This window comes from Acanthochromis polyacanthus, chromosome 22, assembly GCF_021347895.1.
Source record: "Acanthochromis polyacanthus isolate Apoly-LR-REF ecotype Palm Island chromosome 22, KAUST_Apoly_ChrSc, whole genome shotgun sequence".
In the NCBI taxonomy this organism is placed as follows: Eukaryota; Metazoa; Chordata; class Actinopteri; family Pomacentridae; genus Acanthochromis; species Acanthochromis polyacanthus.
This window is the reverse complement of record NC_067134.1, coordinates 29,669,973-29,685,065: the sequence shown is the minus strand read 5'-3', so window position 1 is coordinate 29,685,065 and position 15,093 is coordinate 29,669,973. Positions and strand designations below refer to the sequence as shown.

The 15,093-nt window shown below is 40.0% G+C and overlaps 4 protein-coding genes across 9 annotated transcripts in view; 1 reads left to right on the top strand and 3 right to left on the bottom strand.

Moving 5' to 3' along the window:
• The window catches only part of LOC127531864 (oocyte zinc finger protein XlCOF6-like), an 81,790-nt gene extending 78,438 nt beyond the window's left edge, over positions 1-3,352 (bottom strand). Inside the window, exons 1-2 of one of the 2 annotated variants that reach the window (XM_051942106.1) lie at positions 3,232-3,347; positions 1,229-1,395 (exon numbers count right to left, since the gene is read on the bottom strand). The gene's annotated coding sequence lies outside the window, so the exon portion shown is untranslated. Of the gene's footprint in view, positions 1-1,228; positions 1,396-3,231 lie in introns of both variants that reach the window. The other variant, XM_051942107.1, reaches the window with a different exon arrangement.
• LOC127531927 (NACHT, LRR and PYD domains-containing protein 12-like) overlaps positions 1-15,093 on the bottom strand; it is a gene marked incomplete at its 5' end in the record, with an annotated part of 133,096 nt that overhangs the window by 52,951 nt on the left and 65,052 nt on the right.
• LOC127531868 (gastrula zinc finger protein XlCGF26.1-like) overlaps positions 1-15,093 on the bottom strand; it is a 59,502-nt gene that overhangs the window by 7,591 nt on the left and 36,818 nt on the right. The gene's annotated exons all lie outside the window — the stretch shown is intronic.
• LOC127531871 (zinc finger protein OZF-like) overlaps positions 1-15,093 on the top strand; it is a 199,775-nt gene that overhangs the window by 179,251 nt on the left and 5,431 nt on the right. For 2 of the 5 annotated variants that reach the window (XM_051942126.1, XM_051942129.1), the window contains exon 2: positions 9,181-9,282. In XM_051942126.1, the coding sequence (XP_051798086.1) occupies positions 9,265-9,282 (18 nt within the window). In that variant the 5' untranslated portion in view covers positions 9,181-9,264. Of the gene's footprint in view, positions 1-7,620; positions 7,981-8,605; positions 8,726-8,747; positions 8,852-9,180; positions 9,283-15,093 lie in introns of those variants that run through there. The other 3 variants (XM_051942125.1, XM_051942127.1, XM_051942128.1) reach the window with 3 other exon arrangements.

Here is a 15,093-nt window from a genome sequence, read left to right as displayed (position 1 = left end):
AACCACAGCAATCTGGAAACTGCACCCAAGGATGAACCACACCTGTGGAGGCCCACAAATGTCTTCCTGATGTCTTGGCTGATTTTTTTAGATTTTCTAATGTCGTCACACAAGGAAGCAGTGTGTTTGAGGTGTGCCTGAAAATACATCTTAATCTATCAAAAGCTTTCAAAGTCAGGACATCATCATCTTTAAGGCATAGCAATCTTAGTGGATGCAAACTTCTGATTGTGAAGAAAATAATAAAAATTCTATTAAAAAAAATCTCTCTTTCGTTATTCTGGCATTTAAAGATAATTTTGGTCATCTTAACTGACATAAAACAGGAGAAGCATTGCCAGATTTAATGTCAGATCGTGTAAATTTAAAAAAGGGTTATGTGTCGTTTATACAGTGTAAGTAAACTTCTGGGTTCAACTGTCTGAATTTCTTGAGAAGGAAAAGGCTGGTAAACTCACAATGCTCAAAAGTATTATTCTCTACCAAAGAAAATGCTGCTCTTTACCTTCCTGAACAACTTGCTTGAAAAACAAGACTTTTCTTCTGTTACTTATCTTCATCACCATGTAAGACATTTTCATAAAGTATGATCAGCAGCTTGTTCAGCCTCAAACAAAAAACAAGCAGCTTCCTAGCAGTCCACCATTATATCCTCAGTACAGCTGCTTCTGCAGAGCTACATCTCTCCAGCCAACGTCACCTGGCTTTGGTCGGCCCATCTAACCAACTGGAGCAACTTTAGACATTATAAATAACAAATGAATGATAATAATGTTACAGTGGTATGTTTCTCACTTTTTGTGAAGAATCCATGTTTCCTCCGTTGTTGAGCTCAGACTAAATGGCTGCCAACATTCCTCTGCTCCTCCGTCAGACTCTCCTCCTCCTGCCAATCACCTGTCACATCAAACACATCTTCATTAGGATACCACTCTATACACAAGTGTCAGAGTGTCCCATATGTTCATCAGCCAACACAGAGGACACATTTCAACTCAATAGTTCACTTTTAGCTCTTTTCACTTTCACCTAAAACTGATACAAATGAACTTAAACTGTTAAAAATAAGGAACATAGACAGAAAACAGACATGGAAAAAGAGAATAAAGAGAACATAAAGATGCTACTGCAGTTGATTCAAGACAGGAATGCTGGTAGAAAACTGTTCATGCTGTAAGTTAGTGAATGTATTTTACTGCTCAGTGTTCTGTTTAAAGGCAGCTCTCACTCTCTGTTCTTTGCACTCTCCCATAGTGTCAAGTGTCCTCCCACTTTCAATGACAGGTGATTCTCATTGATGATTTTTCTCACAGTTTCTGCAGTTTCCCCACTTGAAAAAGGATGTTTCATCTACCCAGGGTTTGAGCAGGACTCCACTCATCAATCAGACAGTTGCTTTCTTTCTTTTCCCTCTTTTATTTTGCAGTGGTCACAAATTCATGAGATACAGAGGTGGCAACTTCCATAAGTCCATACGTTTAGTTGATAGATTAAGGTGAAAAACCTTTAAACAGAACACAAAAGGACAATGTTCACATTACTGCATTCAGCAAATAGTAACAACCATTCCTCATGGACATTTTCACCACATTGGCAAATGCTACTCCACTCAGTTTATGTTTGTCAACCTCAACACCACAAACTGAAGCGACAAATCATGGCATGAGCAATATTCAACCCTGGCCTAGCTTAGCTAAACTGTATTCCCGTTATAAGGGATATACGGGAATACGGTCGAGCCATAGGCGTCAGTTTAGGGGGGGACGGTGGGGACGTGTCCCCCCCACCTTTTGTCAGGGGTCATTTTGTCTCCAACACATTCAGATTCTTCACGTTAGCCGTTGTAAACCCAGTTATTTTCAGCAGTATAGAAAATTCCGACGCTCCTGAACGCACCATACGCACTCGGCCGAGAGTTGCACAGACATGCAGAACACCTTCGTGAGGTTAAACAAAAACGTGCAGATGCAAAATTTGCGCCCGTGCTAAGTGGAAGCTCCGACCAGTGGCGTGCAGGGGCAAAATTTCGGCCCGGGAGAATTAGTACTATAGCGGCCCACAGACCCCTCGACCTGTATGTACCGATAGCTCAACAGGATGAGCCTCTGCCTTTGGTGCGGTGGTTGTGAGTTCGAACCCAGCTTGTGGCATTTTGCCGCCGTTCTTCGACATTTTCTCAAAGTGCTGTGGTCTCCAGCCCCCCCACTTTTAAAAACAAACTGATGCCCTTGGGTCTAGCCCTCCTCCATTGACACATTTTGACAGGTTTTCAAGCTCCGAGCAGATCAGACCGAACCAATCAGAGCACCAGAGGCGGGAGGTAACGATGCGTCATCTTCAGGGCCGAGATTACCCCGCAACAGAGCGAGGTTTCTCTCGTGCGCTTTCCTCTGTTTTGCACGGGCTGAATTTGTCCTTAAAACTGGTCGCCATAACTGTTTGGACTACTTCTTCTTCTTCTTCTTTTAATTCCGGCAGGCTGTATGATAGAATGCGTAATGCTGCCCTCCACTGTTGAAAGGGAGAGCTTAGATTTTCCTCAGGACCCCTGTACGGCGAAGGAAGCTGTTAAAACTACAAAACATCATGGCGGAAAGGCAATTGTTAGGTCGCTTAGTGATTGCGTCACACATGTGTTATGCTGATTGGCTCTCTCCAATTCAAGCTGTGATCGGTAGTCCCGCCTCTGGGCTAGATTTGGTTCAATGGAGCAGTTCCAGACTGACTTTATGTGTATTTGTAATACACAATATAAAGGCTGTCTGGTCCCCAGGCAAATTCAACCCAATACTATACCACACATGAATTTATCTGCATTTTAAAGAGTTGATTTTGAATCACAGTTTAACAAATTACTCTGAGCATTTTTATCAAAATTTTTTTAACCATTTTATACTTTTTACTTCATGGTTTTAAAATTATTTAAAGTGCTTTTAAAGTGCAATCCTTTCCAGATCCAATAAATAAATAAAGGGCATCGTAAAAACCCACCATTACAAACAGGATGAATTCACTGGTCTTAGCTGGAACCCTCTAATTAGCACCAATTAGCCTGCAATCTTATTTTCAACTGAACAATTACAAAACACACGGCAATTATTGCTAAACAGACAAAGTTGACAGCAAGCCACTCGTCGATCTCCGTGGCTAATGCTAATGCTAACACATACTGCAGTGGCACACATCGGCAGCTTAAACAGTCTTTTAGAGTCTCCAGAATTCTGCTCTTACCGGCTGCAACCCGGATTTTGGAGATGAAGGCAATCCTGCACAGTTTGCCGCAGATCTTGATGCTTTCCCACCAGAAACTCACGGACACTTTGTTTGAACTCGGTCATTCATTCTCAGTTCATCCTCAGTGCTGCGTGTGTCCTCTTTCATGTCGCCGGTGGCAAACCTGCAGCCGCAGATTGTTTCCACCCCAGCTGAGTGTAGGACCTGGAAATGCTTCTCCTTTGAGTTCTCAGCTCCTTCCAGTTTGACTTGACAGGTACGATTCAGAAAATCCTAGAAGCTGTCAATCTGCTCACAGACAGCTTTGATATCCAGGAAAAACACATGGAAGAGCTGAGCAGAAAAATGGAGGAAAAGTGCAGCCTGGTAGCAGTGATGAGAGAGGAGGTTACCGAATACAAGAAGAAAAGAGTGGAGCTGGAAGAACAGGTGGGAAAAGTGCAGAAAGAAGTGAAGACGCTGACTGAGAAATGACACCAACAAGAAACTCTATTAGAAGAGAATTTAGAAGCAAACACCAACTGATCATATTTTAGTGAATTGTGTTCCTGACCAATGGTTGGATAGACTCCCTACCAAACATGTGGAGCACAAATACAATCAAAACATCAAAACATTTGGCACAAATGGAGACATAATGATCCTAATTTCAGACAGTTTTCATGGATCAGGCCTCATGGAAGCTGTAAATGAAGAACAGATCTGTGGCTGACAACTCTAGAAATGTTCAAGTGTGTCTGTCAGAGTGAAATGTGAGCGGGTCCGACTACTGATCCCTGTGGAATTACTGTTCCATTAATGCCTGAAACAGGAAGAACATTTAGACAGAAATACTGGAAATTCAACTCTGGTTTCTGAAAAGATGAGCAGGACTGTAGTATGGAGAGAAAAATCTGATCTTCAATTAACCCTTGTGTCGTCCTGAGGCTCAGATTGACCCGTTTTAAAGTTTGAAAATGTGAAAAAAAATAAAATATTTTCACAGTGAAACTTCTAATGTCGACATTTTAACATTTTGGGGAAAGTTTTGAACATTTTTGGTGGGAAAATGAAACGTTAGACATGTTTGTTAAGAATATTCTCATAAAAATCAACCAAAATCCAGTGAATTTTTTTGTGAATGTTCTTCAAGAAAATATCAGAAGTTTTACTGATAAATATGGAATCACTTTAGATATTTTTAGGATTTTTATGGAAGATTTTTGCTCATTTTATGAAAATATTTACAAGAATTTTCTTGTCAAATTTGGGGGATTTTGTTTTATTTTTAAAATAAAAGTTTTAAGGAATTATTTTAATTTTCTTCCTGAAGGTTTTACAATTTTCACAAATTTGGGGATTTTTTTTGCTCAATTTTTGTATTTTTTTTCAGAGCAGGAAACAATATCTTTGGTGAATGAAGACAACAGGAGGGTTAAAGTCAGACGATGGCGTTGGTTCTTCTGGAAGTAAATGTGAATTTTTCCAACATAAAATGAGAGAAAACTCAGTAGATTGTGGTCAAAGAATGTGTCAGAAAGCCAAAGAATGAGAAAGACAGTTGATGAATGATATGAATGAGTGTTGTAAAATGAATGTGTTCTCTGATAGGAAGAAAGAAGAAGTGATTGGGTTCCAATCTAAAGGAGATGAATTGGATTGGAATAAAGCACCAGGTGCATTTCTAGCATCCAGAGCTAAATGGATGGAAGATGGGGAGAAAAACAGTTCCTATTTCAGTGGATTAGAGAGAAATGCAATCAGCCTCTAAATGTTGATGATCAAACTGGGAGCAATCCAGAAGAAAGAGCAGATGAAAGATTTAGATTCTATCAGCATTTACATTCAGCAGCTTTTTCTTTCAAAAGTCAAAGCATTTCTTCCTCAGACTGACTTTAAAAGCACGTGTTTGGAGAGATTGATAGAGCTGGAATGAAAATGTCTTTGGGGAAATCAGCGGCTCCAGATGGACCTACAACCAACTTTGATCCGTTTTTCTGGGCTGATATTAGAGAATGACTGTTTGAAGCATTCAAAGAAGCTTTCAATCAGGGAGTCACACTCATTTTAGTTCAGGTTCCACATTTAGCCCAGTTTGATCTCAAGTGGGCTGGACCGCTTTTTACTACAGGATCAAAACTACAAAAGTCAGATTAAAAAAGACACAAAATGAGACAAAAACCAGACAAAATATTGTGAAAATGAGACACAAAAGGACAAAAGAACAATCTAGTGTTTGACTTTGTGATCATGGTCTAGAAATGATTTTAAATGGATACTTTGACTCATTTACAATCTGCAGTTCATGTCTTCTCTGGAATTTGGACACTTTGATGATGATTGATGGATTGTGCTCATTTGGTAGAGGATGCTGCTTTTACACTCTTTCTACATTCATTGAAAGCTTCTGACAAGCTTCAACACCACTTTATTTGACATTCACTGCATTATTTTGGATGGAAAATTCATTCATATGCTCTCAATGTTGTCCAGCAGAATTCCTTCAATGTGGAACTACTAGAAGATGAGATGTTAACAGGAGCAAACACCAAGGAGACCCATCAGTCCTCTGCTGTTTATTATTAGCTCTGGATATCAACCCTCCTGTTGGCTTCATTTACAGCACCAAAAAAAACAGGAAAAAAATTCCAAAAATTCAGCAAAAAATTCAGCAAATTTATGAAAATGTGCAAAAACCTTCAGGAAGAAAATTCCAATAATTCTTTAAAAGTTTTATTTAAAAACAAAACAAAACAAAATCCCCCTAATTTGGCAAGAAAATTCCTGTAAATATTTTCAAAAAATCTTCCAAAAAAATCCTAAAAATATCTAAAGTGATTCCATATTCATCAGTAAAACTTCTTAGAGTTTCTTTAGAAACATTTCTTCTTTTTCCTCCAAAAAATGTTCAAAAATGTCCCAAAAATGTAGAAAATATGGACATCAGAAGTTTTACTGTGAAAATATTATTTTCCACATTTTCAAACTTTAAAACGACACGAGGGTTAAAATAATGAAACTCTAAAAGCATTTAATAACAACACAGTCAGCAGATGATCCAACATTATTTTAAAGCTGTGTGTATTTTCCAGAAGCCTCAGGGTTTGATTGAAACTAAATGTGAGATCTGATCCATTCACCAGAAAACACAAAGTTTACTTCAGAATATTCCAGTGAAAATGAGCTGAAACATTTGGGAGAAACTATCAGTAAAATATGATCAACAGGGAAACTTCAAACATTCTGAATGTTGGAAATCAAATCTAAAATCCTTGAAGATCTGCTTCTAAAGGAATCTTTCATATTTGGTAGAATATTGAGAAGAGAAATGGAAGGATTTCAGGATGAATTTTTATGTTGAGTAGAATAAAGCAGATGAATAATAACCAGCTGATATAATGTGTGTTTGTAATGAAGAACTCAGAGTCAGGATTTTTAGCCACAGACCTTTATTCTTCTCCATCACACACAAGATGAAGGAAGTTCTCATTTCATCACTAGAACAGGACTTAAAGACTCAAATCAGGATCAAGTGTGGCTGCACAAAAAGCTGATTTTCACTGGACAATAATGTGTGAAAGTCTGTCAGCAGTTTGGAGATTCACTGCTTCCTCTCTCATTTCACACTTTGTGCAGCTCAAATGCTTTTAGTTCAAGTGAGTGTCAGAGGAACACAGCACACTTCTCCTCCATTCCTCGGGCATCTTCTCACTATCTAAAATCCCGTTGAACAACCCATTCACAAACTCTACTGCTACCTCTCCGAGACACTTCCATACCTCCACAGGTATATCATCAGGACCAAGTGCCTTTCCACTCTTCATCCTTAGCACACCAGCTCACCTACGACCGCTCAAACACTGCGTTATGATTTCCATATCCTTCTGTACACTACCGTTCAAAAGTTTGGGGTCATCCAGACAATTCCATGTTCTCCATGAAAGCTCCCACTTTTATTCATGTGCTAACATAACTGCACAAGGGTTTTCTAATCATCAATGAGCCTTTCAACACCATTAGCTAACACAATGTAGCATTAGAACACAGGAGTGATGGTTGCTGGAAATGTTCCTCTGTACCCCTATGGAGATATTCCATTAAAAATCAGCCGTTTCCAGCTACAATAGTCATTTACCACATTAACAAGGTCTAGACTGGATTTATCATTTATTTAATGCTATCTTCATTGAAAAAAACTGATTTCAAGAAAAAGGACATTTCTAAGTGACCTCAAACTTTTGAACAGGAGTGCATATTTATATAATGTCATATTTTTTAAATTAGACATGTAAGATGAAATAATATTGATGATAGCTCGTGTCCTTGTTCCTCTTTTAGCACACATCACACAGTATTACAATGAATAAGAACATTCAATCATCAAATACAATCATTTTCATAACAAGCTGTGGAGGCAAAACCTTTTTGTTCTTTGCAATAAATCTTTTGTTCTTTTATTCAGAGTTCTGAAGGTACAGGTGACACAGAGTGCAAAGCAGTCTATGTGTCAAGTCAAACTGGAAGGAGCTGAAAACTCAAAGGAGAAGCATTTACGCACAGGTCCTACACTCAGCTGGGGCGGAAACAATCTGCGGCTGCAGGTTTACCACCGGCGGCAAAAAAGGGGACACAGGCAGCACTGAGGAGGAACTGAGAATGAATGACCGAGTTCAAACTCAGTGGCCATGAGTTTCTGTTGGGAAAGGATCAAGATCTGCGGCAAACTGTGCAGGATTGCGTTCATCTCCAAAATCCGGGTTGCAGCCGGTAAGAGCAGAATTCTGGAGACTCTAAAAGACTGTTTAAGCTGCCGATGTGTGCCACTGCAGTATGTGTTAGCATTAGCATTAGCCACGGAGATCGACGAGTGGCTTGCTGTCAACTTTGTCTGTTTAGCAATAATTGCCGTGTGTTTTGTAATTGTTCAGTTGAAAATAAGATTGCAGGCTAATTGGTGCTAATTAGAGGGTTCCAGCTAAGACCAGTGAATTCATCCTGTTTGTAATGGTGGGTTTTTACGATGCCCTTTATTTATTTATTGGATCTGGAAAGGATTGCACTTTAAAAGCACTTTAAATAATTTTAAAACCATGAAGTAAAAAGTATAAAATGGTTAAAAAAATGATGAAAATGCTCAGAGTAATTTGTTAAACTGTGATTCAAAATCAGCTCTTTAAAATGCAGATAAATTCATGTGTGGCATAGTATTGGGTTGAATATTGCTCATGCCATGATTTGTCGCTTCAGTTTATGTGGTGTTGAGGTTGACAAACATAAATTGAGTGGAGTGGCATTTGCCAATGTGGTGAAAATGTCCATGAGGAATGGTTGTTACTATTTGCTGAATGCAGTAATGCGAACATTGTCCTTTTGTGTTCGGTTTAAAGGTTTTTCACCTTAATCTATCAGAGTTGCCACCTCTGTATCTCATGAATTTGCGACCACTGCAAAATAAAAGAGGGAAAAGAAAGAAAGCAACTGTCTGATGAGTGGAGTCCTGCTCAAACCCTGGGTAGATGAAACATCCTTTTTCAAGTGGGGAAACTGCACAAACTCTGAGAAAAATCATCAATGAGAATCAGCTGTCATTGAAAGTGGGAGGACACTTGACACTATGGGAGAGTGCAAAGAACAGAGAGTGAGAGCTGCCTTTAAACAGAACACTGAGCAGTAAAATACATTCACTAACTTACAGCATGAACAGTTTTCTACCAGCAGTCCTGTCTTGAATCACCTGCAGTAGCATCTTTATGTTCTCTTTATTCTCTTTTTCCGTGTCTGTTTTCTGTCTATGTTCCTTATTTTTAACAGTTTAAGTTCATTTGTATCAGTTTTAGGTGAAAGTGAAAAGAGCTAAAAGTGAACTATTGAGTTGAAATGTGTCCTCTGTGTTGGCTGATGAACATATGGGACACTCTGACACTTGTGTATAGAGTGGTATCCTAATGAAGATGTTTGATGTGACAGGTGATTGGCAGGAGGAGGAGAGTCTGACGGAGGAGCAGAGGAATGTTGGCAGCCATTTAGTCTGAGCTCAACAACAGAGGAAACATGGATTCTTCACAAAAAGTGAGAAACATACTACTGTAACATTATTCTCATTCATTTGTTCTTTAAAATGTGTAAAGTTGCTCCAGTTGGTTAGATGGGCCGACCAAAGCCAGGTGACGTTGGCTGGAGAGATGTAGCTCTGCAGAAGCAGCTGTACTGAGGATATAATGGTGGACTGCTAGGAAGCTGCTTGTTTTTTGCTTGAGGCTGAACTAGCTGCTGATCATACTTTATGAAAATGTCTTACATGGTGATGAAGATAAGTAACGGAAGAAAAGTCTTGTTTTTCAAGCAAGTTGTTCAGGAAGGTGAAGAGCAGCATTTTCTTTGGTAGAGAATAATACTTTTGAGCATTGTGAGTTTACCAGCCTTTTCCTTCTCATGAAATTCAGACAGTTGAACCCAGAAGTTTACTTACACTGTATAAACGACACATAACCCTTTTTTAATTTACATGATCTGACATTAAATCTGGCAATGCTTCTCCTGTTTTATGTCAGTTAAGATGACCAAAATTATCTTTAAATGCCAGAATAATGAAAGAGATTTTTTTTAATAGAATTTTTATTACTTTCTTCACAATCTTGGACTTGACTATGGACTTCGGCCATACTATGTTCCAAGGGTCACATCATAACAATACTTGTATACATTCCACCCAAGGTAACTGACTTGGTTCCATGTGATGTTTTGCATGATACTGTTGCTAGGATACAGACTCAACATCCTGAGGCGCTTGTAATAATATCAGGAGATTTCAATCATATCAGCCTCTCCTCTCATCTGACTGGATTTACACAGTTTAACTGCCCTACCAGAGAGAATAAAACCCTAGACCTGCTGTATGCCAGTGTCAAAGAAGCTTACAGAGCTACTGCCTTACCACCACTGGGCAGGTCAGATCATAACTTGGTTTATCTGCAGACCTGTTACAAACCTTGTGTGCTGAGACAGTCTGCAACTAAAGTCCAAATCAGAGGATGGACTCCTCAAACTAGTGAAGCTCTAAGGGACTGCTTTGAATCAACAGACTGGAATGTGCTTCTGGAAACAGATGAGGACAGTATGAACATTGACAGACAGGTTGATTGTTTTAGTGAATACATCAGCTTCTGTAGAAACACAGTCCTACCTGCAAAGACTGCCTGCTCTATGGATGACATCCTGTATTGTATCGGTACCAAAAATCAAATGTCCGGCTGAACTAAATGACTACAGACCTATTGCTCTGACCTCACACATCATAAAAACTCTGGCGAAGCTGGTTTTACGTCTACTGAGGCTTGAGGTCAAAGACGAAGTAGATTCCTTGCACTTTGCTTACAAAAAGCACATTGGAGTGGATGATGCCATCCTCTTCATGCTTCACTGTGCCCTGTCTCATCTGGAGGAACCTGGAGTTTATGTGAGAATCATGTTCTTTGATTTTTCAACTCCATCCAACCCACCATCCTCAAAGACAAGCTCACAGAGATGGGAGTGGATCCTTCCTGTGTTTCATGGATCACAGATTACCTGACAGGAAGGCCAGTTTGTCAGGCTGGGGAACTGTGTTTCTGGGACATGAATGAGCAGTACTGGGGCTCCACAAGGAACAGTCCTGGCTCCATTCCTGTTCACACTGTATTCATCTGACTTCAAATACAGAACTGAGTCCTCCCACATTCAGAAAAACTCTGACACTGCTATCATGGCATGTATCAGAAATGGACATGAAGCTGAATACAGAGATCTGATAAGTGCCTTCAGTGACTGGAGTCACAAAAACTACCTGCTACTCAACGCCTCAAAGACAAAGGAAATGATCATAGATTTCCAGAGATCCAAAACCCCTCTTCATCCAGTGAACACTTGTGGTGTTGACATCGAGATGGTGACATCATATAAATATTTAGGTGCCACCTTGACAATAAATTAGACTGGTCTAAAAATGCAGACTTGATCTACAAAAAGGGCCAGAGCCGACTTTTTTGCCTGAGAACACTTCAATCAATAGACATCTGCAGTAAGATGCTGCAGATGTTTTATCAGTCTGTGGTAGCAAGTGTCCTGTTTTATGCTGCAGTCTGCTGGGGAGGCAGTATAAAGAACAAGGATGCAAGGCGTCTGAACAAACTGATTAAAAAAGCTGCTCTGTAGTTGGAATCGGATTGAACACATTGGAGGATGAGGTGGAGAGACGGACACTTAGAAAGATGGAGGCCATTCTGACAAACATGGATCATCCACTTCACATTTGCCTCAGTGAACAACAAAACATTGGTGGATGGCTCCTATCCCTGTGCTGCAGGACAGAAAGATTCAGGAAATGTTTCTTGCCATCAGCAATCAGACTGTTTAATTCAAAAGCAAAAAGATAAGACCAAACAATTGAATTTCCCTTCAGGGATCAATATAGCAGTCCCTCCCGGAATTTGCGATGTTGTGATTGCGCGAATTCACGCGAAATCAACCAATCTCTGCGAATTTTGCGCGGCCTTGCAATTTTGTCCAATCACCGCAACTTTCCTGCAATTTTGGCCCGCCTCCCGTGAGTTCCACCAATCATAGCAGTCCCCAGCGCAAACCTAATGCACGTACGTCACCGAATTCACTTCCTTGTTTATGGTTTCAAGATGCAGACATGTGCGGTACTAATGTCTCTCATTTACCAACAAAAATTACTGCTGAAGACATTGATAAACAACTAATTCACTGATGTTTTTCACCAAATCGAAGCTAAACTGTTTTACAACTGTGCAATATTGTGGTGGAATTCAAAAAATGAAAAAAAAATCATCGATTAATACACTTTAAAAAAAACACGAAACATATTAGAACGGCTGAAATGAGCGGAAAACAGACCACATTAATCACCATGATGGAAACCGTTGCATCCAGATCCATTAGAGCACTGAAAGAATGAGGTAAATTAGTTTAATTATTCCACCAAAGAACACGGCAGTGTTATGTGACAATCAGTGTGTGTGAATCCTTCCTCTGTTACCAACATCACTCAAAAACAGACTCAGGGATTTGAATGAAATTTTCAGGGTCGGTCAGAAATGACACAAGGACCAAATGATTAGACTTCAGCAGTGATGCGGCTTAAAGTTTGGATCCACGTATTTGTTAAGGATTCATAGCGGCACTGCGTCTGATAGCGGCACGGTAACCATGGCAACAGGTGAACGCGACCTTAGCGGCCTGCTGACGATCACATGATTGTGATCCTACAACAAATCTACCACTGTGGACGTATCGGAAATGACACAAGGAACAACTGATTAAATTGTGGGGGTGTTTCTGAGTCCCATCAATTCCAGTTACCAGCTACATATTTAGGTCACGCGATTCGGTATGTATACATGCAGAACACACTCCTGTCTTGGTGGAGGACTGCGCGCTCTCTGTGCTGTTCTTGTTGGTTGACGTGACCAGCCGTGAGCGTGTGCTTGTGAACACATGTGTTCCAGGATGTGAAATTAACTTTTTAAGCCACTGACAGATATGTCCAAATATGATTCATTCAATAGTAAATTAGCATTTTGTGCCGCACATCTACCAACCACATCATGTTAAACCAGTATCTGGCTGCTGCTAATTTCCCACTGTGATGTGCCAGCTTTTGTGGAAATGGGTTGGAACGTTATATAATTAATTTCGGAATAAATATTGTCAATTACAGCGTTGAAACATGTTCTACATTCTGGAAAAAATGCAGCTTTTTAGTAGTTGTCACTGTCTCCCGCAATTTCATCACAACAAATAAGCTTAAAACATTGCAACTTTTATCGCAATTTTTTTAGAAAAGCTGCCGCGAATTCAGGCATTTTCGGCCGCAACAATCATGAAAAACGCCCGCTAAATCTTGGAGGGACTGAATAAAGTCATTCTATTCTATAATCAGAAGTTTGCATACACTAAGATTGCTATGCCTTCAAGATAATGATGTCCTGACTTTGAAAGCTTTTGATAGATTAAGATGTATTTTCAGGCACACCTCAAACCCACTGCTTCCTTGTGTGATGACATTAGAAAACCTAAAGAAATCAGCCAAGACATCAGGAAGACATTTGTGGGCCTCCACAGGTGTGGTTCATCCTTGAGTGCAATTTCCAGATTGCTGTGGTTTGACGTTTATCTGTCCAAACAATTACATGCACAGATCAACAATATGGGAATGTCAAGCCATCCTACTGCTCAAGATGGAGATTGGTTAAGGTTAGAATTGTTTTGGAGGGAAATGTGCTCATCAACCCCTGAACAAAAGCAAACGACCTTGTGAAGATGCTGGCTGAGGATGGCCTGAGTACACCATCCCAACTGTGAAGCATGGGGGTGGCAGCACCATGTTGTGGGAGTGTTTTTGCTGCAGGAGGGACTGGTGCACTTCACAAAATAGATGGCATCAAGAGGATAGAACATTATGTGGAATTATTGAAGCAACATCAGCCAGCAAATGAAAGCTTGGGCTCAAGTGGGTCTTCCAAATGACAAGGACAGTGCTGGTGCAAATCTGACACTGTCCTGGAGAAACTGTGCAGTACTGACTTAGAACTGCTTTCTGCTTCATTGTGCCCTTCATATCTGCCTCAGAAGTTTCCCCAGATATTTGTGAAACTTGTCTATATCCGTCCAAAGGCCAGTGGAATAAATGCCTGTGGGCAAAAAGGTGCTTCTGCTCTGGGTTCCTCTGACCACAACTGCATCCTCCTTATCCCTGTCTACCACTGTACTGAAGCAAGGCAAAGTGCAGAATGTCAGAGTGAAAGTTTGTCACACTCTGCAGGGATGTCTGGAGGTTACTGACTGGGACGTGTTTAAGGAGTCCTCAGCTGATATTGATGAACCGACTGATGTTATGAGCAGCTGGGTCACAGACTGTGAAACCAGTGTTATTCCTGAAAAAATGTTAAACTACACACGTGGACAAAATTGTTGGTACCCCTCAGTTAAAGAAGGAAAAACCCACAATTCTCACTGAAATCACTTGAAACTCACAAAAGTAACAATAAATAAAAATTTATTGAAAATTAAATCATCAAAAACAGCCATTACTTTTGAATTGTTGATTAACATAATTATTAAAAAAAAACAAACTAATGAAACAGGCCTGGACAAAAATGATGGTACCTCTATAAAAGATTGAAAACTATTTGACCAGAGTGACATGATTAACTCAGGTGTGTCATTTAATTGACATCACAGGTGTTTCCAAACTCATAATCAGTCAGTCTGCCTATTTAAAGGGAGACAAGTAGTCACCCTGCTGTTTGGTGAAAAGGTGTGTACCACACTGAACATGGACAACAGAAAGCCAAGGAGAGAATTGTCCCAGGACATCCGAAAAAAAATTATAGACAAACATCTTAAAGGTAAAGGCTATAAGACCATCTCTAAACAGCTTGAAGTTCCTGTGACAACAGTGGCTCATATTATTCAGAAGTTCAAGACCCACGGGACAGTAGCCAACCTCCCTGGACGTGGCCGCAAGAGGAAAATTGATGACAAATTGAAGAGACGGATCGTTGGAATTGTATCCAAAGAGCCCAGAGCAACCTCCAAAGAAATTAAAGGTGAACTCCAAGGCCAAGGTACATCAGTGTCAGATCGCACCATTCGTCGTTGTTTGAGCCAAAGTGGACTTCATGGGAGACGACCAAGGAGGACACCACTGCTGAAAAAAACTCATAAAAAAGCGAGACTGGAATTTGCAAAAATGCATGTTGACAAGCCACAAAGCTTCTGGGAGAATGTCCTTTGGACAGATGAGACCAAACTGGAGCTTTTTGGTAAGGCACATCAACTCTATGTTCATAGACTCAAAAAGCAAGCATACGAAGAAAA